Source organism: Muntiacus reevesi, chromosome 6 (genome assembly GCF_963930625.1).
Source record: "Muntiacus reevesi chromosome 6, mMunRee1.1, whole genome shotgun sequence".
In the NCBI taxonomy this organism is placed as follows: Eukaryota; Metazoa; Chordata; class Mammalia; order Artiodactyla; family Cervidae; genus Muntiacus; species Muntiacus reevesi.
Genome location: NC_089254.1, coordinates 87,945,902 through 87,971,059, shown reverse-complemented (window position 1 = coordinate 87,971,059; position 25,158 = coordinate 87,945,902). Strand labels below are relative to the sequence as shown.

The window sequence follows — 25,158 nt, the reverse complement described above, 5'->3', positions numbered from 1 at the left end:
TTTAAGTGTATCATTCAGTAGTAGTATTGCATTCACACTGTTGTGAAATTAACCCAAAACTTGTTTTATCTTACAAAGCTGAAAGTATACTTATTAAACAACTCCCCTTCCTCCTTCCTCTAGGCCCTAATAATCATTGGTCTACTGTCTAAGTTTAACTACTCATAAAATGAAATCATAGTTTTTGTCCTTTTGTGATTTACTTAGCATAATGCCCTTAAGGTTCATCCAGCATTGTAGCAGGAATCAGAATTTCCTTCCTTTTAAAGGCTGAGTAACATTCCATTGTATGTATATATTGTATCTTATTCATCCATTCATCCTTTGATGGATGTTTGGTTGATTCTGCCTCTTGGCTATTGTGAATGATTCTGCTATAAACATGAGTGTATAAATATCACTTCAAGACCCCACTTTCAGTTCTTCTGGACATATACCCAGAAGTGGAATTGCTGGATCATATGGCAGTTCTGTGTTTAATTTTTTTTTACATAACTGCCATACTGTTTTCCATAGCAGCTATACCATTTTGCATTCCCATCAATGGTGCGCAGGTTCTAATTTCTCCATATCTGTTTTATTTTTGTTACCTGTGCTTTTGGTGTTACATGCAAGAAATCATTACCAAATATAATGTCATTGAAGCTTTTCCCCAATATTTTCTTCTGAGAGTTTTATAGTTTTAGGATTTACACTTAGGTCTTTGATTCATTTTGAGATAATTTTTGTATGTGATGTATGTTAAGGGTCTGACTTCATTCTTTTGCAGTTTTCCCTGCACTGTCTATTTTTCATTGAATGGTCTTGGTACCCTTATTGAAAATCATTTATATGTAAGGGATTTATTTCTAGACTCTTTATTCTATCCCAGTGGTTGTCTTTATTTCAGTCCCATACTGTTTTGATTATTATAGCTTTGTTAATAAGTTTTGAAATTGGGAGACTTCCAACTTTGTTTTTTTTCAAGAGTTTTTTGACTATTTGGAGTCCCTTGAGATTTCATATGATTTCTTTTTTTGCACTCTAATCCTAGGTTTATTCAACATAACCCTTTTACTCTACATAACAAAGTAGTACAAACATGACATTATCTAAAATACTACAAAGTTACAAAACTCAAAACAGAAAATTTATAGTACTGAGTAGACAATAAAGGCCAAAGAAGCAGTATACACATTGCTGAGGTAACCTGCCTGGCCACCAGGAATACCAGCACAGTAAGGGGGAACTGTGTTCATATGAATTTTAGGATAGGTTTTTCTATTTCCACAAAAAAATGTCATTGGGATTTTTGACTGGGATTGCATCGTATCTGTTGATCACTTTATTATAGCATTGACACCTTAACAATGTTAGGTTTTCTAATCTGTGAATGTAAGATATCTTTCCATTTATTGGTGTCTTTAATTTCTTTCAGTCACATTTTATAGTTTATTTTACTCTTTTTCATGCTGTTGTAAATGAACCAACTTGCACTTTTAAAAGCTGTTCTAATACACACACACACACACACACAGGCTACTTTATTACAAATAATAAGTAGTAAATTTAAGGAAAGATGTACATAGAACTTTCCTAACCTGTGCTATTTGTTTTTTTTTTTTTCATGAGCATGGTATATATACTTTTACAATTAAAACCAGACCTAGTTTTTTAGAAGGAGATAAAATTAAATGTTAATCTTTTTTTCTGAGAATTGATTTCTTGCTACTCTCGAAAGTAGCTTACTTTCTCATCCCCCAGAGTCTCCAATAATTTTATTAGTGTTAAAATCCCTAATCTTTGAGTATTACTTTTTTGTAGTTTACAAAGTGGCCTAACTTCATGCCCCAGAAATAACTGACTTTGGGCCACAGATCAAGTGACATGCATGACTTAAAAATAGCATGTGACTGCCTTCATGACATATTTTGCCGAAGGAGGAGATTTCCTTTCTAGTAGGTAGTCATATATTAATTGGGATAACCTTTAAAAAACTCTCTCTTTTTTTTTTTTAACTGTGAATCTTCCCAGTAGAAGTAGTGTTCTACCTACAAGGTGTCTCAGAGGAAAGAAGAATAACAGTTGTTTCTCTCTGCTTCTGTTTTTTTCTGTTTTATCCAGTGTTGTTCTTTAGGACAGGATCGTATTGGCCATAGATTAGGGCAAATGAGAGCATGGGGAGAACCCTCAAAGGAGGACTGGGCTTAAAGTCAAGGCTGTTGGTTTGAATCTTGCCACTTACTGTTACTTTGCAGCAGATTTTTTATCTGTAAAATAGGGTTAGTGATACCTCGCTCTTAGGGTTATGGTGAAATACCAAGTGGAAATTTAAAGATGATCTGGCACGTAGTAGGTGATTGGTGAATGTTAATTTTCTCCTTGGAAAAGAGCCTGCCAGAATGTCATTATGTACTTGCAAAACTAGCTAGAGCATGTCTCCCTCAGCTCTAAGGCAGCCACCCACACATGGAATAAGTCCCTACCAAGTTCATATTTCCTCATCCAGGCTAATACATGATGGTAGAAATACAGCATAAGTCTGAAATAAAAGTCATGGACATTCCATAATGTAAGGAAAATCTTGAGGCAAGGAAAATGAACCCAAGTAATGCATTGCTTTAAACAAAAATATCTGTGATCTTTGTCCTTTAATACAAGAAAATAAGATACATTATCAAGCTGGCCTGCTTGATTTCTTACTGCTAAGCAAGTTTTACAGTTCCTCCTTTAGTAGGCTGTGACATATGATGGGAAATGAACAGAAGTAAGAGGAAATACTGAGGTTCTAGAGAAAGGATTTGAAATTGCTCACCTCCTCTTAGTAATTCTCTTTCTCTAATGTGTGTATGCCCTTGAACCTTCTGTTCCACACATGACTCAGTCTCCCTTTTGGTTTTAAGGTCCTGTTACTCCTGCCTCAACATGCTGCTTTGTTTGCCATCCTAGCAGGGAGGGTAAACTGGTTCAGTTTCATTTCAGCAAGTCCAAGCCTGTTTCTCATATGGTACTGGTAATTAATTCCCTGGCATTTTTAGTGGCCAACTTGAAGAAAACTGGAGGTTTTTCATTCTAAAATATCATTTTTGCTTTCCAGATACCACTAAGCATGTCCAGAAGAAATTTTGCCGTCATTTCCCATTTCTCTTGTCTTGGTACTTACTCTGTGAGTGTCACTTGCATGAGGATCTCAAGGTCAGAAGACAGGAATACGAAGCCTTGACACTAGAATAGGCCAGTATGGGGGTGTCTTCTTGCTGAAGTCGGTAGTTAGAGCTTGATTACTTTCCATTATGCAGATCAGATGAAAAGGGCTACATTTCTCAGCACACTACTGGGACTATGGGGCTTGAGGAATAGTGACCATGAAATTACTCCAAGGTACAGTGAAAGTCTCCTGGGGATGTATCTGGAGAAAACTATAATTGAAAAGATACATGCACCCCAGTGTTCATAGTAACTCTGTTTATAGTAGCCAGGTCACGGAAGCAACCTCTCAATGTTTGTCAACAGATGAGTGGATGAAGATGTGGTATATATACACAGTGAAGTTCTTACTCAGCCATAAAAAGAAATGAAATAATGCCATTTGCAGCAACATGGAAGGAGCTAGAGATTATCATACTAAGTAAAGAAAGTCAGAAAGAGAAAGACAGATAACCTTATGATCTTACTTACATGTGGAATCTAAAATATGACACAAATGAACATATTTACAAAACAGCAACAGACAGATATAGAAAACAAACTTATGATTACCAAAGGGGAAAGGGTTGAGGGAGGGATAAATTACACCACATTTTCAATCAACTCTACTTTGATTATTTAAAAATAAATAAATAAAGGATAAGAAGGATTAGAATGGTGGGACTAGAAGCCAGAAAATTCTACAAAAGTAATGGCAATTTTGAATGCATAAATATAAATAGATAAGTGTAAATTAAAACAATCCCAAAATATTAAATGCCAGGAGGACTGAGGCAGAAAACAGAAAATAGTTCTAGTTTTTAAAGAAATTTTTATTTTATTTATTTATTTTAAATCCATTTCTTTGGACTTAATCACCAAGGACACTTAAGTTAAACATTGACTAAAACTCTTGACAGCAGAGCAGTTGCTGACAGGATTGGGGGCAGAAGTTGAGCTGATTCAAGAGACTGTAACACACATAACTCATTTCACCCTATCTCACCACAGTTCTCCTGTACTTGTATTTGGGTTTCAGTACTTTTGCTTGCCTCATGAATGAGGCTAAGAAGTTGTCATTTCTTTTCCATAGTTAACCATGATCTCTGGTTAAAGAAGTGTAGAATTGAAGAACATCTAAGGCTTTAGGATCACAAAAGATTTGGAGTCTCTAACATTATCCTAAGTTTATCTCTTCCCTGTTGTCTTAGTCCCTTGTAACATCAGTAATACACCACACAGTAACTTTTCTAGAGTTAAATATCTTGCTCCTTCATGACTTTCAGAAGCATGCGTGATAGGGGTTCCCTCACCTAGAAGAAATAGCTGAGGAATCCAGATGTAGGCACTTAAGGTGATGGCTCTCATTACCTTCTTTTATGCTGGATCACGGTTAGTGATTCCCGCTCTGACATTTAACCATTACAAGAAGGAGAGAGCTTTCTTCTGACATTGAATCCTAGGCTATAGGCTGTGGTCCCTGATTTTTTCAGCACCAAAGAGAGGGCCACATAAGGGTGAGCATATTATTAATTGAATGTGCTTTGTTTTCCACTATTTTAGCTGAGCCTCATGTTCATTTACCAAAAACTATTATGAAGACTGGCAGAAAAGAATGCAGCTGGCATCAACTGGTTTTTTGGTGACAGTCTTAAGACAAAGGAAGCCTTTTGAAAAAACAGGGTCAAATGAATATTGGGCTATTCATACCACCTAGGCATCTCTGTGCTTGCCTGAGGACCAAGAGCAGCTTCCTCCTCCTCCCTTTCTTCATGCCTTAACCCTTTCCTCTCTCCTCTCCCTTCTCCTCCCACAGCGGGAAATCTTGAGCAGCCTGTTCAACTAGACTGATTGAGAGTTACTTGCTGAACTGGGCTTTAAAACAAAATCTGCTTTTGGAAAAGAATGAGGAAACCAGGGTACCTAAGTTAGCTCAGTTCATAGAGTTAAAATGATCCACCTTAGGTGAATATGCTTGCTTTTTTACTTTGAGGGTTCTAACTTTGCTTAGATTTATCAAGGAGTTTAACCAAATATTGTTACTGTTATTTGGCCACACAGCATATGGGATCTTAGTTCCCTGATCAGGGATCGAAACTTTGCCCCCTATAGTGGAATTGCAAAGTCTTCCACTGGACCACCAGGGAAGTCCCCCAACCAAGTCTTATTGTTGTAGCAGCCTATATTTGTCAAATGCTGTTTTGTTCGCCGTTCTGTTATCCTAAGCACTTTACATACAGGAACTGTTTTAATCCTCAGAACATCGTGGCGTAGATAATGGATGAGGAAACTGAGGCAGATTGGTAACTTGCTCAAAGACACAATGAAACCAAAATTTAGACCTAAGCAATTTTTTCTCCAAAGCTCACTCTTTAAGGGCCACATAACTTATAATTATTCCCATATACATTAGTTAATATTTACCCCTGAGTTACAGAAAGATGGAAAGTAGGGTCAAGAGATGATAGAGAGAGCAGAGCTGGGACAGTTCTCAGGGTCCCTCAAAGTTGTGGTTGCTTTTCAGTCTATTATACTTTTCTTATCAGGCAGGGACCAACCTACCTTTCTTTTGTTTTCTAGTGCTGAGGAATGTAAACAAGTTTGCTGGGCCTTGCGAGACTTCACCAGGTTGTTTCGATAGCTCACACTCCTGTACTGTGCCTGTCACCCAGGTGAGTGGTATATAGTTCTCAGCCTTCTCCCTGGATGTCAGGAGTCCTTGAGGGTGGGCACAGGTTTTAATGCCCACCATGGAACTAGTACTATAGCTGGAATTTTGGATGCCATTCACCCCCATAAGAAAGTTACTATTGCAGAATATCTTTTTTTAAAAAATTCCTCCCTTCCTCTTCTTACAGATACTTCCAGAATGGTAAGTATGTGTGGTGACAGATGACATTTATGGAGCCCTGATTGCATGTCTGGTACTATCCTAAGTACTTTGTATCATGTACAAAGCATATTATGTACTAACTGTAAGATAGTCCTCACACAGTCCTCTGGATTAGTTACTATTATTATTTCCATTTTACAAATGAGGAAATTTGTAAATGAGGTTCGAAGATGTTAAGTAATTTGCTTGATGTCACAGTCAGTACTTGATAGAGCCACAGTTCACTTTTCTGGTGTCAGAGTCGTCACATTTACCCACTCTACTTAGTGCTTTTACATAGTACCCTTTACATAAAGTCAATGGTTTTTAAACCTTTTTTTAGTAGGCAGAGCCTTCTTTCAAAATAAAATCTTGCATGAAACCCCAGTATTTAAGCAGACTTAAATGAAGTTTCCAGGTTTGGTTTTGGAGTCAGCAGCCTGGATCTGCTGGCTTACTCTTTACCCCTACATATTACCCCTGAGCACACTCAGAATTGGAAAAGAACCACAGACAGTATTTCATTAAACCAGTAGCTCCTTTAAAATCACAAGGTAAAAAAATCCAACTACTTCTTTTCCTTTGTTTTTAAACTGAAGTTCTTACATCAGAGGCCAGAGTGAGGTACTGGAGCTTGTATAGAAACTTCTGCCTTGTGGTTGACTTTATGAAGTGCTTGCCATCTCCTGGACCACAGTTAATTGACTGTCTTCTCTCTTTTTTTGTCAGGAATGTCTTTTTTAATTAGAAGACAGGAAGAAAACAAAAACCAGACTGTGTCCCACAATCAGAAACCTCCATTGTGGCAGAGGGGCCTTCACCGCCACGAGGGCATCCCGCCAGACAGGGAGAGACTCCAGCCTTCCAAGGCCACCCTGAGGAGTTCCTGTTTGGGGATGTGAGGGAGAATCAGCGCTGTTTAGAGAGATGGCTGTGGCCTGTCCAGCGTGGTGGGAGGGGAGCTGGTTTCCTGGTGAACTTGTTTCTAAAAGGAAAAATAATTTTAAGGAAATAAAAAAGAAAAAAAAAAAAGGAAAACTAAACTGAAACTACAATTGAAACATTCTCCTGGTAGCAAATGACATGCACACATACATACATGCACCTATACCCACACATGCTAGCACGCATGTGTGCACACAGAAAAATAAAATTACAAAACTTTCTGTGAAACAAAAACATTTACTTAGGGAAGATGGAAATTCAAACAAATTAAACAACTGCAATTAGAAGGAAAGGGTCAGGATCTTCTCTTAAGGTTTTCTTTTGTCCTTTCCTTCTCTCCTCCCTCTCTTCTTTTCCTTTACCTTTCTTCTTTTAATGAAAGTGAGTTTCTTCGTGTCCCAACTCGTGTCTGGTCCCAACTGTTTATTCTCACCTTTAGAGTTGTTCACATAAGGAGAAGTAAGCAAGGAACCTGTTCTGCTTTTTATCATGGTCATATCAATGATATTAGAACCTGCCAGGGCCAAAATTCATGTTTACCCCAACTCTGGACCCTATTCAGTCTCTTTAAGTCCACTTCCAATCTACCTTGGGTTGTCATCTTTAGAGAGAAGAGCCAAAATCAGGGTGAGCGGAATGCAAATCCTTTTTTTTTTTAAGTTTTTTTTTCCTTTTCAGTTAATTTTTTACCCATAGACTTGAGAGAGGAGAACAGAAGGTGGGAGAATGGACAAAAGTGTTTACAGGGCTAACCATATTACTAAAAGATGTGGAAATTGTTGACTTGATGGGGATGAGGCAGGAGAGGAAATCTGAGGCAAGCCCTGATGCTTTACAGGAATCGTGGCCCTGACAGGCGCTAGGCACGAGGACATGTTCTGTCTGCTGGTGTCGCCACCTCAAGGACAAATCAACAGCAACAAAAGGAAAAAAACAACAATAAATTTTTAAAATTTAATCAGTGTTTGTTTTTTCTTCCTTTCACTGCCTCATAAATCTCAGATGGTAGGCTGGTGACTGCCTGAGTGAATAGTATTAGTTCTCTAATAGATGTCTGGGTACGGAAGGAGGTTGAAAGCCAGGCCCGCCCACTGCCCAGACCCTTCGTATTTCAGGGGAGCGGCTTGCTCTGCGTCTTTCATTCTTCCAGCTTACCCTAAAACTCCTGCTACATTCTGTCCTCCCTTGTGGCCTCAATGGGTAGGAGAAGGGGTCACTTGTGATGTTAAACAAAATGGCTACTTGCAGTGGCCATCCAAGTAGACTGTTTCCTAACTACTGAATAGTCAATCTTAAAGCCCTGTAATGAAGTGTCATTGACATAAAATAAGCTGCACGTGTTTAAGGTATACAGTTGGTAAGCTTTGACATAGGGGACCCAGATAATAAAGAAAGTGTGATCACTCACACTCACCTAGAGCCGGACATCCTGGAATGTGAAGTCAGGTGGGCCTTGGGAAGCATCACTACAAACAAAGCTAGTGGAGGTGATGGAATTCCAGTTGAGCTGTTTCAAATTCTAAAAAATGATGCTGTGCACTCAATATGTCAGCAAATTTGGAAAATTCAGCAGTGGCCACAGGACTGGAAAAGGTCAGTTTTCATTCCAATCCCAAAGAAAGGTAATGCCAAAGATTGCTCAAACTACTGCACAATTGCACTCATCTCATGCTAGTAAAGTAAAGCTCAAAATTCTCCAAGCCAGGCTTCAACAATATGTGAACCATGAACTTCCAGATGTTCAAAAGGCAGAGGAACCAGAGATCAAATTGCCAACATCTGTTGGATCATCAAAAAAGCAAGAGAGTTCCAGAAAAACATCTATTTCTGCTTCATTGACTATGCCAAAGCCTTTGACTGTGGATCACAATAAACTGTGGAAAATTCTGAAAGAGATGGGAATACCAGACCACCTGACCTGCCTCTTGAGAAACCTGTGTGCAGGTCAGGAAGCAACAGTTAGAACTGCACATGGAACAACAGACTGGTTCCAAATAGGAAAAGGAGTATGTCAAGGCTGTATATTGTCACCCTCCTTATTTAACTTATATGCAGAGCACATCATGAGAAATGCTGGGCTGGAGGAAGCACAAGCTGGAATCAAGATTGCCAGGAGAAATATCAATAACCTCAGATACGCAAATGACACCACCCTTATGGCAGAAAGTGAGGAACTAAAGAGCCTCTTGATGAAAGTGAAAGAGGAGAGTGAAAAAGTTGTCTTAAAGCTCAACATTCAGAAAACTAAGATCATGGCATCTGGTCCCATCACTTCATGGTAAATAGATGGGGAAACAGTGGCTGACTATTTTTCTGCTCTCCAGAATCACTGTGGATGGTGATTGCAGCCATGAAGTTAAAAGATGCTTGCTCCTTGGAAGAAAAGTTAAGACCAACCTAGACAGCATATTAAAAAGCAGAGACATTACTTTGCCAACAAAGGTCCATCTAGTCAAGGCTATGGTTTTTCCAGTGGTCATGTATGGATGTGAGAGTTGGACTATAAAGAAAGCTGAGCACAGAAGAATTGATGCTTTTGAACTGTGGTATTGGAGAAGACTTGAGAGTCATTTGGACTGCAAGGAGATCCAACCAGTCCATTCTAAAGATCTGTCCTGGGTATTCATTGGAAGGACTGATGTTGAAGCTGAAACTCCAATACTCTGGCCACCTGATGTGAAGAGCTGACTCATTTGAAAAGACCCTGATGCTGAGAACGATTGAGGGCAGGAGAAGGGGATGACAGAGGATGAGATGGTGGATGGCATCACTGACACAATGGACATGAATTTGGGTGGACTCCGGGAGTTGGTGATGGACAGGGAGGCCTGGTGTGCTGCAGTTCATGGGGTTGCAAAGAGTCGGACACGACTGAGTGACTGAACTGAACTGACACACATGAAACCATAAAGACAATGAACATAAGTTCTTTCCCAAAAGTTTCTTCATGCCTCTTCCCATCCTCCCCTGCACTCAAGTAGCCACTGCTCTCCTGTCATTGTGGATTAGTTTGCATTTTCCTGAGCTTTATGTAAATGAGATCATACAGTATGTTTTAGTAATTGGGCTTAGAGCTAATAACCTTGACCACAAAGTTGCATCTAGCATTTGGAGTCCTTGAAACAAACCTCTCTGCAAAATATCAGCTCTGAGTTTTATTCTCTAAGGAGTCAGTGTTATAAGTGGAGAAAAAAACTTGAGCATGGAACGATATTTGAAATAAGATGATCAAATTCTGGGGATCAGCACGTTACCTTAGCCATCCTGCTCATTTTCTGGAAATTTTGAAGCCTAATTCAGCCTTAGGTCCTTACAATGACCCATTCATTGACTTTGGTCTGTTTAAGAAATTTGGCTTTTATCACAGAAAGTTGTATCTGGGACTGGAAAATATGGAAAGCTTAATACAACTCCCCAGCCACCAAAAATAGCCTTTGGAATATATATCCTATTATATATCAGGAACATCTTCACAGCTACAGTATTGAAAACCAGAACTCTTGTTAATTGTTCTCACTACTGAGTCTTCAGTGTCAGAATGCTTTAGACTACTTCATACAGATAGTCTTGCTAACAACTTTTGTCATAGCAAGGATACCCAACTATATTTCAGTTTAAAAGGGAACTGTTTGGGATCAGGTATCCTAATATAATATTGTCTTCCTGCTTGACATTGTCTAGTGGAAGTAGAATGAGTCTTATACCTCAATTAATCTGTCATAAAGTTCCCATGGAGCTGTTCCCTTATTTCCATGACTGACTTAGCCAAGAGATTTTAGTCATAATTATGTGAAACACAAATCACCCATTGGGCCTATTCCCAGCAAGATTTTACTAAGGAGATGTAACTTGTAATTTTTATGTGTCTGTTCTATAAAGATCAATAACTTGAGAGCGTATTGTAAATAAGATGGTATCTTTTGGATGGCATCCACACCTCATGAATGCAAAGTATGTGTCCACCTTGTGTAGCTCTGGTACTAAGTCGCTTTACAAGGATGAAAGCCAAAATCCAGAGAAGTTAAATATCCAAGATTTTGCAACAAGGTATGCTAAATTTTGGCCAGATGTATTACTAGCAAGTGAGAAGGTTGCCTTGTGAGAACACTCCGCTGACAAAAATGGGGGAAAGCTATCAGTATTCTCTCCAAGTGGACAAAGGCTGAGAAGTTCTTCAGGCTAGTGAAAAACTGAATAAAAGGAAGGAGTCTTGAATTAAAAGAGAGTATTATGTCAGATACAAGGATGAACTTGGGGAGGAGAAGCCTTGAAGAATTGAGGGAAACTACTGAATGCTAAAGAGGTGTATTCACCCCCAGGGATCATAAGCATTAGTATTCTGTGGATTCCAACCTGCACACTAGCAGAGGCCACCAGGGCAAAGGCCACTACCAAGTGGAACTGGAGCCTAGTAGCTAGGGAGCAGTGAATGGCAACGCATTGTCCTGGCTTAAACTCTGGAACTTCATGATATTCAATATCTGCTATTGTGGGGCCAGCAGAGCGGGGAGGGGCCGGGAGTAGAGCGGCTAGTGTTCATCCACCACTGGCTACTACAACACAGTTACCATATAGGAAATGATGGCCAGGGATGCTGGGGTTTTTTGTTTTTTGCTTTCAGTTTTGTTTTATTTAAGAAATCAAAATGCAAGTAGAAGCCAAAGGAGGATCCTCAGTAGCCACTGCACTGCCTGCAGTATTGGAGAAGTCAGTCCAGGGATGGTCACCTACTTCATTACTTCATCTACTCTGGTGAGAATGGCACTTCATCTCTGTGTCTTCCTTGCAAAAACCATGAGAGACATCAGAAAAATCCAAACTGAGACATTCTAAAATGTACCCTCCAAGCCATCCAAATCATCAAAAACCAGGGAAGTCTGAGAAACCGTTAAATCAGTGATGGCTGGGGAGACACGATCACTAAATGTAATGTGATCCTTTGGATAGGGTGCTAGAACAGAAAAAGTATGAGATTAAAAACTAATGAAATCTGAATAAAGAGTGGAATTTAGATAATAATGGTGTGTGTATTTTGTTTCATTAGTTGTGACAAATGTTCCATAGCAATGTGAGGCACAGTGTAAGATGTTACCAGTCAGGGAAACTGGGTGTGGGTTATATAGGCACTCTATTAGCTACTTTCCTGCAAATCTAAAACTATTTTAAGATTTTTTTTTTTTTAATCACTAAAATCTGCACAGGTCACTTAACCATATGAAGATGCTCATCCTTATTCATAATAAGATGGTAGAGATACTATTTCTCACCTATCAGATTGGCAAAAATAAAAAAAATTGACATTATAATCTGTTGAGATTGTGGGGAAACAGCTACACTCAGATTTATCTGGATTCTGCCGATATCTAAAATTAGACACATTTTTATCCTTTGGCCCAGAAATCCCATTTCTGTGGATCCATCCTAAAGATACACTGGCAAAAGTAATAAAAAGACATAAATATGCACAAGCTTATCCACTGTAGTGTTGAGAATTTAGATGAGAAAGACTATGAATTGATAATTATTGAAGCTACTATGTGGGAATTTTATACCATTCTCCCTACTTTCACAGATGTTAAAAATATTCCATATTAAAAAGATAACAGCAAAATTGTTCAGGTCAGAAAATTACATCTATAAGCCAGATTCAAACAGTGACTTCCCAATTTGTATGCATTGTCCTAATATATTTAGTAGCATATGAATGAATATACATGAGGATAACAGATAGTAATGGTCCTTGGTTGAGATCCAGCCCTTTTTCACCATTTCTTATGGGAAAATTTATTTGGACAGGATCTTAGACTCTGCACATATTTAAAAGTCCACACCCTTGCTTCAGCCGGCTTCCTCCTGGAAAGCAAAGTCAGCCAGCTGAGTGCTTGTGAAGGCCCCACTGACTCATCAGCCTGGAAGGCAGGCCCTCCCTGTGTCAACAGCCCCAGAGCAGGAGGCAGGTGCTGGGGTAAAGAGAGCTAGCTGGCAGGAGAAATATGGTCCAGTAAACAGCATGGGAGCAACTGGTACTGAAAAGCAATGACTGAGTCTGTTTTTAATATTTATTAATCCAAAAATACATAAATGTCCCCTTTCTATCCCAGGTTCTTAGTCTCTCAAGGGAGGTAGCTGCCAGACTTAGTATCTGGTATAATACTTAATCTGTCTCTGGATGTTTTGAGGAAATGAGGCTCAAGCTCTGTGTGTGTGTGTGTGTGTGTGTGTGTGTGTGTTTGTGTGTGTGTGCGCGCGCACACACGCGCTCAGTCATGAGTAGCCCAGGAGGCTCCTCTGTCCATGGGATTTTCCAGGCAAGAATACTGGAGTAGGCTGCCATTTCCTCCCCCAGGGGATCAACGCTAAAGCTAGGGAACCCCAAAATCAGGCCCATGCCCTGCAGAGAACCTGCCAAGGAGGTCTGACCCCCAGCACTTGACTCTTCTTGCCAGAAGAAACGAGGCAGCCACAAGAAGGAACTGCTTTGGGGCAAATCCCTCTGTACAACTAGGCCCCCTGAGTTGGCAGAGTTCCTTCCCTCCACGCTGGTGCTGGTGGCTGAGTTCCCCCAGAGCCAGTCCAGGAGAGACATATGCAGGAAGGCAGAGTCCTCAAAGCAAAAACTGGCTTCCAGCTTCCCTCAGCTTCTGAGGAGAACTTGGAACTTGGGCCTCTTTTCCCTCTTCTTCATGAACCAGATTCGCTTCCGGAGACCCCAAGATAGGACCCTGCCGCTCATCAGGTGCCCCCAGGAACTTTCGCCCTCCACATCTCCTCACAGCCACCCAGGAAACCTGGGCCAGTCACTACCTGCAGCCTCCTTACTGCATGTCAACTGGGTGCATGGGCCAGGGTCCCTGTGCAGCACTGAGGCCGGGCATGGCAGGGGTTTGGGTCACAGGCTGCAGATGCTGCTGGGACAGCCAGATGTGATGGAGCTCCTTGAACTGTTCCACCATGCGGTCTTTGAGGTCTGGGTTTGAGATCTGTAGCCGGATGCTGTCAGCTGACCAAGAAAGCTCCCCCGAGAACATCTCCAACAACAGCCGGGCTGCTACGGGTACCACCTAAGCGGGTGAAGAGGAGACAGAACAGGGTGAACCGTCTGGATCGGCAGGGCTGTCCGATCGAGTTACACATGAGGGGGTCCACCAGGGGGCAGGTGGTAGTCTACATCCGCCAGAAGGGGCCCCAACTTCTTCATGAAAAGGCAGCGTATGTGTGAGCAGTGCCTGTCCTCAATTAACTGACAGCTGAATTCACACTACCCAGACAGCCCTGCCCCTCCACCCTGGGGCAAGGGCCCAGGATTCCCCAATATTCAAAGCTGAGTTCAGGGGGTTGGTGACCGGAGTATACCTGTACAGTGATGAGCTTCTTCTCCCGGGGTTTGCAGTCAGGCCACTCCTCCCCAAAGCAGAAGAAGATCTCAAACGGGGGTGGGGTGTTGGTCTGGCCCTTCTGGAATAGGATGAGCTCTGTATTGAAATCGAAACCAGTCAGAGGCAGACACCAGGCCCCTGGACAAAAAGAGACCCAGAGGAACACAAGGTGGGGCCCTCACCATTGAGAAAGTCCTCCAGGCTGAAGAGTTTGGTCTTGACCTCCCGCTGGATGGGGTTGGGGTGTGAGCCATGGGTTGAGGCACAGGGCCCGCTCCAGAACACCTTGCACTGGCACAGGCGGATGGCATACAGATCCTGGCCTTGTAGCTGAAGGATGAGCCCACGGTCCAGGACGTCTAGCAGCTGGTTGGTATAAAAGCGCTGCTTCTCGCTGGGGATGTCCTCGGGGCTGGGGAAGCGCACTTGCTCCAGGCTCACGGGGCCAAAGAGCTCCACCTGCTCCTGGGTGGCCTCCAGTTGGCTGTAGAAGAGCCGGCAGCCTTGAGGGTTGCTGATGGTGAGGGCCCGGGGTGGCCGGCCCCGGTATTGGAACTTGATCTCCAGGTCGGTCACTGCAGGACAGAGAGGCAGGCCCACCCCACCCATGAGCCCCATGCCTCTCCATTCTGCCACCCACTGATCTTCTCTGCCCTCTCTGCCCTGCGGCCAGGCCATCATCAGTCCTCCCCACTTCCCACCCAGCCAAGCAGGGACTGGTATGGGCATTTTTGTTCTTCTCTTCGTCATCCTCCACCCTCCCAACTGCTCCTCCCTGCCTGCCCTCCCCTTCCTCCCGTGGGTTCTTACGAGGCAGCATGTGGGGGCTGATCAACAGGTCGGGCAGGAGTTGTTCGCCTGTGGGGGGCAGGCTGGTAGACAGGGGCCCAGGCTGCGGGTGCGAGCTCGGCAGGACCTCAGAAAACACCTCCCCAAAGTCAGCGGCGTTGCCAGGAGCAGGGATCAGAAGATTGGGGCCTGGAGCAGGGGGGGCCAACACCACAGGTGGCTGGAGAGTGGGTGGCCACTTAATATCCTCTTTGGGTAAAGAATAGGGTGCCATGGAAGGGCCGGGCTGCACTGCTTCTATAGAAGGTGGGAGTGGACAAAATTTTAATGTCACTTCTAGGAACTGCCTCCAGGCTCACCTACTCTCAACCCTGGGCCATCCCCCAGCCTCCCTTCAGCCCCCTCCCAGGTACCTGTGGTCCCCGCAGCTCCTTCTTATACTAGACCCCCAACCACACCACCTCCCAGCCCCACCTGTGATGCTCAGGCCTGGTAACATCTTCTGGAGCTGAAGAGAAGACACAGGCAAAGGAGGAGCGAGGAGGCCAGAGAGAGAAGGGAGGACAGGTTATTAAACTGATCCGATGCTGAAGAATGAGACCCACAAAGCAACTCCTTGTTCTTTATCTTAGGCGAGGCCAGACCCTCAGGCCCAGCTCTGCCATCCCAGGCATGTCAGTAGGCTCTTGGTGCCCCAGTTTCTGCTTTGCAGGTGGGAATACCTACTAAGCCCCAACTACTGAGGCTGAGACCATACGTGAGCATGTTTTCTACCAACAGAGTCCCAGGGAGGTTCAAGGTGGTGACTTTGTTCCTGTCCCCAGAATCCCAAGAGATGAAACCCAGAGAAGGGCTGCAGAAACAGCAGCAGGCTCCAGAGGAATGGAACTGCCCAGTCCTGCAGAGGAGTGGGACAAGCAACCAGGCCTAGTGAGGCCCAACGTATTGGCGCAGGCTGCCAAGTGTGCCCCCAAACTCACCTCTTCCTCTTCTTCCTCTTCAGCGTTATCCTCGCTTGGCTGTGACTCTGCAGCGGGAGACAGAAATGAAAGACGGGAAGGGAGTCAGCGGGGGAGAGGGAGGAAGGCCTTCAGGGCTCCAGGTGGCTTCTCTCCTGCCCAGAGCTGCCCAAACTCAGAGGGAAGGGCTGCTCAGCCACCTGCAATCACTGGGGACCCTGCCCCTGACCCCACGGCGCTCCCCTCCCTGGGTCACCTGACCTACATTCACTGGAGCCAAGAACCAGGATGGGGTGAGGAAATCAAACCCGGTGGGGAAGGGGCTTGGTCCATGCCAGGCTGCTCCTAGCCTCACCAGTGATCCACTCCTGAGTTTCTGCCCGAGCGGCACGTCCCCAACCACTGCACGCTGGAAGAACCCCAGGCCTCTGTGCATAGTCCCCTAGGTGGCCCACACACAGCCAGGCTGGATACCTGCGGGAGCCGGGCCATTGGAGCAGACCTCGTAGATCTTGTAGGGCTGAGGTGGCATGTCCCGGGGCCCGTCATAGATGAGGCGGAAGTCACGGCTCTTGTTCAGGGCACAGCGCAGGTTGGCCTTCCACTTGGCCGGATCGGCCTCATCCACACCCTCGGTGTACTTCCCCGTCTCCTTGGCCCAGGCCTAGGGCAGGAAGACAAGACAGACGACCACAGAGAACCTCGCCCCTCACCGAAGCCCAGCCCCTCCGGGCCGGGGGGAGTCACTGCTATGGATGAGACCATCACACAGGCCAAGCCCAGTGCCCATCTGCAAAGTGGGAGTTAGGAGGCCAGTCTCTTTAGGCTCCAACAAGCTAAAGGAAATCTAGATGCTTTGAAAGGCATCACATTCACTGGTCTTAAGGTGGCAAACAGGTATAATCTCTAAGGAGGATGGGATGACATGGTGGATAAGAGGGGTCTGGAGAAGAACTAGGTTTGGATAGGAATCTGCCACCGCCACCTGTGTGCCAGGGTTGTGTCACTTTGCCTCTCTCTGTTCTGGTCTCCCCATCACAGCACTGCCTCGCAGTGTGGTGGTGAAGACTCAGGCCTAATGCCCATAAAGCTCTCTGAGCTGTGTCTCCCCTTGGGATGGACTCTGTACACTTTGGTTGTTGGTATTATTATGATAATGATTTTTTTTTTTTTTTTGGCCTCACCATGTGGCTTAAGGTCAGCTCTCTGACCAGGGATTGAATCAGGCCATGGCAATGAAAGTGTTCAAGTCCTAACCACTAGATCACCAGGGAACTCCCAGTACTGTTATTTTGGAGAGTAATTTGGTTGATCTCCAGATTACACATGTTTCCATCCTTTAACTCTGTAATTTGACTTCTGGGAATTTATCCGACAGATAAAGATGCATCCACACAAAAGCTTACATATATAAGCTTATTCATTGCAGCTCTGTTTCTAAAAGAAAAAGACCCTCAATTATCTAAATGTCCATCAATGGGGGCTGGTTAAATTATGGCCAACCCATAAAATGGAATATTGGGCAACAAGAAAAAAAAAAAAGAAGGAAGTTTTTTATGTACTGACATGTCATAATCTTCAAAATATGAGGTGCAGAAGAAGATGTAAACATCTACCATTTTTGTCAAAAGTAAGGGAAAGGATAGGCACATATTTGCTTGCATATATACAAAAATCCCTCAGGAAGGATAAACAAGAAACCGAGAATACAAACTGTCCCAAAGGAGGAGGTTGGGTGTCTGGGGGACTGTCTCCCATCTGGAAGACTTTTTGCAATTTACACTTTTTTAAATGTTGAATTATGTGACCATGTTACTTATTCAAAAATGAGAAATGGATTTGAAAGGAACCTTGAAAAGACAAATACTAAGCAATACATGGCCAAAACTTTAAAAATAAGCATTCTCTTCGACCCAGAAGTGTTTAACTCTAGGAACTAACCCCAAAGAAAACCATTTGAGATGTGCCAAGGATAAGCGTTTAGAGGGTGTCCATGGCGGTGTGGTCTTCAACATGGAGACCCTGAAAGCAACCTGAGGTGTCCAAAATCTGGGACTGGGTGACCAGGGTGCTCCCTGCTCCGATGGAACATTCAGTGGCATTTGAATGTGGCATTTGTTGGAGTGGAAAAGCCGGTCCTGATGTTGGGTAGAAGATGCAGGTCACAAAATAGAATCTATAGCTCGATTCTATCTTTGCACTTCATATACACACGGAGAAAACTGATAATACAAGCGAAAAAATATTCATAGTATTACGATTATGGGGGAATTCTGTTGTTCTTTAAGCGCATGTGTACACCAAATGTACATCCTGGACAGGCGCTCACATGTGACGAAAAAGTACAAAGAGGAGGAGGAGGAGTTACCCGAAGGTCTCCTGGGGCCCCTCAGTCCTCACCTTGCTCCGGGAATCGCGTTAGAAAGTTTGCCCAGCGGTGATGCCTGCAGCCCCTTAGCCCCGGCCTGGGGTCGCTGGCCGCAAGGCAGCTGGCAGAGTGGCCAGTCTGAGCTGTAGAGGGGAGTTCTCTTCTAGGGAAGGGCCTTCAGGGGCCCAGGGCTTACCTTGAAGATGGTGTTATCTCCGTCATGGCTGGGGCCGTGCCGCGTGGCGTGGCGCCAGGGGATGTAAAACAATTTCTTTTCCCCGTTGACCCACTGAAGCCCTGGGTACTGGCAGCTGTTGACCTGGGCCACCAGCCAGGGCTTCAGCCGCACGCGGCGGGGCGGAAGCAGGGCGGCGGGGGCCGGCTGGTTCATGGCACAGGCGTCTGCCGGAGAGAGCAGGGGGCGGTCAGGGCACATCAGGGGGCCGAGCCATGGCCCGTAGGGCTCCCCCTCCCTCCCAGCACAGGAGGCCCGAGTCTCTCCAGCCTGTCCAGATGCTTAAGTCAGTTCTCCTCTCCAACCATCAGCTTTTCTGTCACAAGATCCCTGCGTCTGGGCTTTGTGTTTGAGGGAAAGGAAGGAGGGGAACACAGCTGTAGGGGTGTCCCACCCAGACATTCTGTGCCCGGCGGGGCAGCAATTCCCCAGCTGCTGTGAGTCCAAGCACAGCACGGAGCTGCCCATCGCGAGAGAACTGCCCTCAGCTGCCCCACTCGGGCCAGGCCCACCCCTCCCGTCTGTGGGGGACAGCCCACAGTCAGAGACACACACAGGGACAAAGGGCCGGTCCCCTTGCTTCAGGTGGAGCAGATGTGCGCTCCAGGGTCCCCACAGGTTCTCGCTGAAGCCAGTCTCCGGCTGAGCCCACATCCTTGCTTAGCTTTCTTCCTGCTTCCCCTGTCCCCCTCCCTCTCCCTCACCAAACCAACTTCCAAGAAACCCCGCTAAGACAAGGCAGAACCTGTGAGTCAGGGAGGGGTTTCCACACCCAAACCTCAGAGCTTCCTTCCTTCCTCGGTTTCCCTCAGGGATGAAGCTTCCCATCCTCCCCCAACCTAGATATCTTGAAAGAAATCCCGTGAGCCAACTCCATCTACCGCCTGAATTGTTGGCAAGGACAGTGGCCACCAAACTTAGAACTTCTGCTTTTCGAGGCAGCGATTTCCTAGACTGGTTCCTCCACCGACCATGCATTCATTCAAACATTCAAACACAGCACCTTATGTTTGCTGTGGGATCCACAGAGATCGGGTCCCCACGGGAGCCAGTGCCACCCCCACCCTGGGCCACAGTCTTGCCTCCCTAGTCAGAGGCCAGCTGGCCACAGGGAATCCCTGCCTCCTCCCCTCCACCTGCCAGCCCTTCTCTGGACCCTGGACTGAAACTTCTCTTCACTGTCCTGAGCCCGCTCTCACTCTGCTCCACTCCTGCGTGGTTTCTCCCCTGCACTTGCCCCTCACCTGTGAGCCCAGGGTCAGCGACAGAAGCGACGGAGCCATCAGAGCCCCCCTGTCCTGAGACTCAGAGGAGACTCTGTCGATGGGCAAGGAAGGAACAAAGGGCTGAGCCACTCCCACCCCGGGCTCTTGGTTTCTGAGCATATGTGAGTTAGGTGGGCGTGCAATTGTGTGTGTAAGAGCACACACACTGCGCATGCACCACACTCCTCTCCCACTTCTTTGGTCCACCCGTCCCCTGTAGAAGATGCTCCAAAAGTGACGGAGAGGAGTGGTGGCCGTGACGGTGGCATAGGGATGGGGTGGGCCGGGGTCTTTCCCAGAAGTCATGCTTCCTGGAACAAGGGTGCCAACACTCGGCCTCCGGGCTGGGCCCCCCAACACTCATACCTCCCTCTCCAGAGCACCATGGGCCGCCCTGAACTCTTCTCCATTGAGACAAGTGGGGCTCTTATTCCACCCTGCACTGCCTCCCCCACCCGGACATCTTGCTTACTTTTCAGGTCAGTGGGCAACCTCTTCAAGGGCAGGAGTGCCTCCCGCTCTTTCTTCCTCACCGCTTGCCCCTCCTGGGCATCTGCATTTACTGGACCAAAGTAGGACCTAAGGAAGGCCAGCCAGATGTTGGAAGTATCTGTCCTCCAGCTGTTTATCGCTCTCCCCACCCCACAGCCACGCCAACCAACCGTGCTCTCCCCAGGATCCTCCTCTGACTCAAAGGTGAGACCAGACCCAAGAGGAGGGCTGTGAGGCCTGTGAGGCAGGTGAGGGTCTGAGGTGGGCAGGCCTGTCAGGGAAGGGATGACTGAAGGAAATGAGGTATCTGGGTGGCTGATGTAAACACTCAGTGGGGTGGGGATGAGAAATACCCCCGTGTGGCAGAAAGACGAGGGTTCAAGTCAACACCAAGACAGCCTCCCCTGCGACAGACTACATCCTTGCTGAAGAACCTTCTGAGAGATAAAGTCACCCAACCACAGGCTGGACTGTTGCTGGGAGCAAAGGCTTCTGGGAGTACACAAGTCTTGGTGGGCTTCCTGGCCTGCACCGGGACACACACACACACACCCCATCATCTAGGCCTGCTTCAGAATGTCCCCTGAAATTCCCTGCCCAGCACCTTTCTGGGTTGTGGCGGCTAAGTGCCACCTCCACGCTGCTAAGGATTCTCGTCTGTGGGCCTCTCCCCAGAGCAGTGCTCAGCGCTGGGCTGCGACAGAGAGGATGGGAGAGCACCCGGCCCTGCCCCCAGGTCTCAGAAGATGGGTGGCTCGGTTCCCCTTTCTGAACTAGCCTCCACCCAGCCCTAGGGGAAACGAAAGTGGCCAGACAGGACAACTCGGAAACCTGACTCACTATGAGCTGGGGGAGGGAAGGGATGTGGAGAAAATCACATTTGGGTCCCCCCCGACCAAATGCTCCATCTCTCATCCTGTAGCCCATCCCCCAACCCTCAAGCCCGCTGGCAGTCATCGTCCATTGTGTGATTCACAGCGTTGGAGAGCTCCATCCAATTTGTGTATGTAGCATCCCCACGCCTCCCAAAGGCCTGGGTCCTAGAACAGACGGGCGACAGTCACAGCAGCAGGCCATTCTGGCTGTGAGAAGGCGGACTGAGGAAAGTTTTGTTGACAGACGGCAAGGCAAGCTTCCCTGATGACCCTCACACATAGTCCAGGCTACAGTTGTGCCAGGGGTGGTGAACTGAGAGGCCAGGAAGGTCAATTTCTCTGCCCAGGGCAAGGAGGAAGTCAGGGCAAGTCCCGCCGCACTGCTCTACAACACAAACTCTGACCTCTTGGCAGTAAGGTGCAGCCCCTTCTAGCAGCACAGGGCTGGGCTCAGGAGAGGGCCTCCCACCAAAAGCCTGGCCAGGGCCAAGAGAGGGTCTGCCCAGCATGCCACACAGGGAGCTTCAGCCACAGGTCTGCCTGCATCTAGGGCCATCAGGACCAGGCTCAGCATCAGCTCCCCAAGGAGGCTTCTTCCTGCCTGGAGATGGGCTTAGACCTGAGGCAAGCTATCCCAATGCCAGTTCTGAATTTCAGTGCCTTAGCACTCCATCCCTACTTCGCTCCAGATAGAAGCAGGCTCCAGATAGCAGTCACTCAGATTCCCAGGGGGTCCCAGAAGCACAGCCCTGAGAAAGTCCATCCTATAACCCTCCCCCGCCAGGAAAGTGGCTCACGAGGTAAAGAATCTGCCTGCAATACTTTGTTCTAGAATACCAGGTTCTATCTCTGGGTGGGGAAGATCCCCTGGAGGAGGGGATGGCAACCCACTCCAGTATTCTTGCCTGGAGAATCCCCTGGACAGAGGAGCCTGGTGTGCTGCAGTCCAGGGGGTCACAAAGAGTTGGACACAACTGAGCAACTACACACACAAACACACACACACACACACACACACACACACACACACACACACGCCCCTCGTGGCTGCTGGGAGGAGGACTTGACTTTCCATCAGAATGCAGGCTGGTCAGGTGGTCTGCCCTGACTCCTCAACAGCTGTGCAGGTTTGCAGCCCCCAGACTAGCCTTGTGGATTAGAGCCCTGAAAGATGGGGGAAAGCCTGATGAGCATACATCAGCTTCCATGGAAACATCGAAGGAGGAGTTGCCTGTTGAGGACCTGAGGAAGGCCCTATTATCAGGGAAGGGGCAGCACAGCAGCATCTCTGGAGGTGCACAGGCCCCACAACTCCTGAAGTCCCAGGAGCCAGCCACAAGGAAAGCCTAAACACTGTGGGTACCAGGGACCCCCTAGGGGAGGAGGCTCTGAAGCCTCCAGTAGTGCGCGATCAGTAAGCCCTTGCACCTCCTGAATTTGATTCAGACGTTTCCTGCAAACTCCACACCAAACTCCTGGAGAAGGCATGGGTGCCCTGCGCCCAGCGAGACCTTAAGCCCCTCCCCCTCCAGGGGAGACGAGCTGAGACTCCAGGGCGGCAGATGCGGGCAGAAAGACACCTCCCTCGGCTTCCTCTGGGGGCATGGTGGTGTAAGGCCAAGGCGCAGGGGGGGAAACCCCAGGGTTAAAAAAAAGGTGGTTTCCCAAGGCTTCCCTTTGACTTGCTGGGAGCCCCAGTACTCAGCCCTATAACCCTGCTCTCTCCCGGAAGACTCTAGCTTTCTCCATCGACCCCTCCCTCGTCCTTACTGGTCCTGGTCACTCATCCCCTCTCTGGGCGCGCAGAGAGCCCCAGCTCGGCTCTGCTCACAAGACCGTCCCCGCAGGTGCCACCCGGGGCAACCTGGCCGCGCCTCTTGGCCCAGCCCACTGAACTACCCCCATCCGCTCCCCGGCCCGGAGCGCTGGTTTAGGGTCTGCCTCCCAGACCGCTCCTCAGGGTGGTGGCGCCACCGCCCTCATCCCCGCTCTGATGGGCATAGGGTGGCGGCGAAGCCAGGGAAGTCCCCTCCGCCCCAGCTCCCCACAGCCAGATCCGGTGCCTCCGGGGCCAGAGAGACAACTGCGCGCCCCGGCCACGCAGGTGTTCACCGTCTCCTATCCCGCAACACGGTCACACTGGTCTCACTTTCCCTCCACTTTTAGATTCTCGATTGTTTCCTTCTGATGTTCGGGGGAAGGCCGTAGAGAAACTAGTCTAAGAAGTATCACGTCCGTGCTTCTTCTCGCTTAGGAGGGTCAGCACCTTCTTTTCTCGGCTGCAAGTAAAAGGACAGCCGGCGCCTCTCCTGACACCATCTTCCTACCCACTCTCTGCCCGAATTCTTTCCATTGGCCTTAAGATCCAGGGAGAGATGAACCTCTTGAAACCGCATTCTCTTTCTGGAAAGGATGAGGGGAGGGCTGCCCGGGGAAGGGGGATCGGAGAGCACAGAATTCTAGGGGGAATCGGGGCTTTCCCTCCATGGCCCAAGCCGGGCGCTGCTCATCCCATGGCAGCCGGTCGCTGCTCATCCTCCGCGAAGGCGATAGGAAGGGAGAGAAACTGGAGAGCTGGCGCCCCTGGCAGCGGTGCGGACTCCGCCGCCCGCGCCTCGGGGCTCCTCGGGTGCCTTCTGGACCAAGGCTGCTGGTGCGGGGCACCCCACTCTGATCAAGACATAGAAGGCATCTTGGAGGCCCCCACCACGGCGGGGCGCGAACTGCCTTGGGCGTCACCCACCCTGAGCTCGGGCACCTGGAAGAGCCGGACGCTGACCCCTCCCGCCCGCCCGCCCCGCTTCAGTCCCCAGCCCGCCGCCGGCAGGTGCCCCGCGGGCGCGGAGAGGAGCGCGCGGCCGCTGGGACCTACCTGTCTGCTGTGAGCCCGCGTGGCTGCGCCCGGGAGCCTCGGCCAGGCGGTGGGGCCGAGCCGCGCTGTCCTGGAGCCGCGCGGGTCCGCCCGCCAGCTCGCCACTTCCGCATCACCCGCCCCCGCCCCTGGGCCGCGGCCGCCCAGCCTCGGTGCGCCGGCAGCGCCCCGCCCTGCCCCGCAGTGCCACCCTGGGGTCCCCGCGCAGACGCAGCGACCGAGGGACGGGGCTGAGCCTCGGGCCAGGCTGGTTCCCCTGCAGCTCAGGGCCTGGCGGAGACGCGCGGCAGCGCGGTGGCTTGGACGGACTGCTGGGCTCCTTCAGAAATCTGGAGGCGCAAGAGTCGTTCCACAACCTCAGCCCCCCACTCCACCCTGCCATGGTGATCGGCTGGGCCCGGGAACTTTCTAGCCTGTCCCTCCGGGAGCTCTAGATCGGAGCGGACACTGGCGGTCAACCGAGCCACGTACGAGCGCGGTGGAAGGACTAGTAGCGCCTGGCCCTCGCCCCACGCGCCCCCGAACGCTTCCGAGGGCCGCCCAGTCCCAACCACTGGCATCCAGACTCAGACACTTGCTCCACGAGGTGCCTACAGACAGGGATGCTCGGGCTACTCTGTTTCTTTCCAATCCTTAACCTTCGCACCTGCCTGCCCCTGCTCCCCCTCCCTGATCGCCTCGGGGACCTCTGTGGGCCAGCGCCTTGGTCTCTTGTCCCACCTCTTCCCGTACCCCTACCTTGACCATCCGTCTGCCAGTCTGAACGTTTTTTTGGTCCCACAGTCAGGCCTTGCTCGCTGGTCGCAACCCTCACACTGTCCAGTTCCCTCCCCTGGAGCATTCTTCGCTTGGGAACTCCTGCTCCTCTTCAAATTTTGTTTCAGCATCACCTCCTTTGAAAAGTTTACCTTGACTTTGTCTCCTAGATAGGGTTCCCAGACCCTG

The 25,158-nt window shown here is 47.9% G+C and overlaps 2 protein-coding genes across 3 annotated transcripts in view; one reads left to right on the top strand and one right to left on the bottom strand.

Moving 5' to 3' along the window:
• Positions 1-7,914, top strand: part of TNPO3 (transportin 3) — an 83,026-nt gene extending 75,112 nt beyond the window's left edge. Inside the window, exons 21-22 of the mRNA XM_065938491.1 lie at positions 5,746-5,837; positions 6,767-7,914. Of these exons, the coding sequence (XP_065794563.1) occupies positions 5,746-5,806 (61 nt within the window). The 3' untranslated portion in view covers positions 5,807-5,837; positions 6,767-7,914. The remainder of the gene's footprint in view (positions 1-5,745; positions 5,838-6,766) is intronic.
• Positions 7,915-12,769: 4,855 nt separating this feature from the next.
• On the bottom strand, positions 12,770-24,318 carry IRF5 (interferon regulatory factor 5). 2 transcript variants are annotated; one of them, XM_065938815.1, is made up of 9 exons: positions 20,447-20,491; positions 18,671-18,876; positions 16,581-16,770; positions 16,128-16,174; positions 15,622-15,655; positions 15,169-15,444; positions 14,541-14,933; positions 14,336-14,454; positions 12,770-14,043 (listed from the first exon to the last, which is right to left on the bottom strand). In XM_065938815.1, exons 2-9 carry the CDS (start codon positions 18,863-18,865, stop codon positions 13,798-13,800), a joined length of 1,500 nt encoding a protein of 499 aa, XP_065794887.1. In that variant the 5' UTR covers positions 18,866-18,876; positions 20,447-20,491; the 3' UTR covers positions 12,770-13,797. The 2 variants fall into 2 exon arrangements, with proteins under 2 accessions (XP_065794887.1, XP_065794886.1); XM_065938814.1 differs by lacking the exon at positions 20,447-20,491 and adding an exon at positions 24,214-24,318 and having other exon boundaries at positions 12,771-14,043.
• Positions 24,319-25,158: the final 840 nt, after the last annotated feature.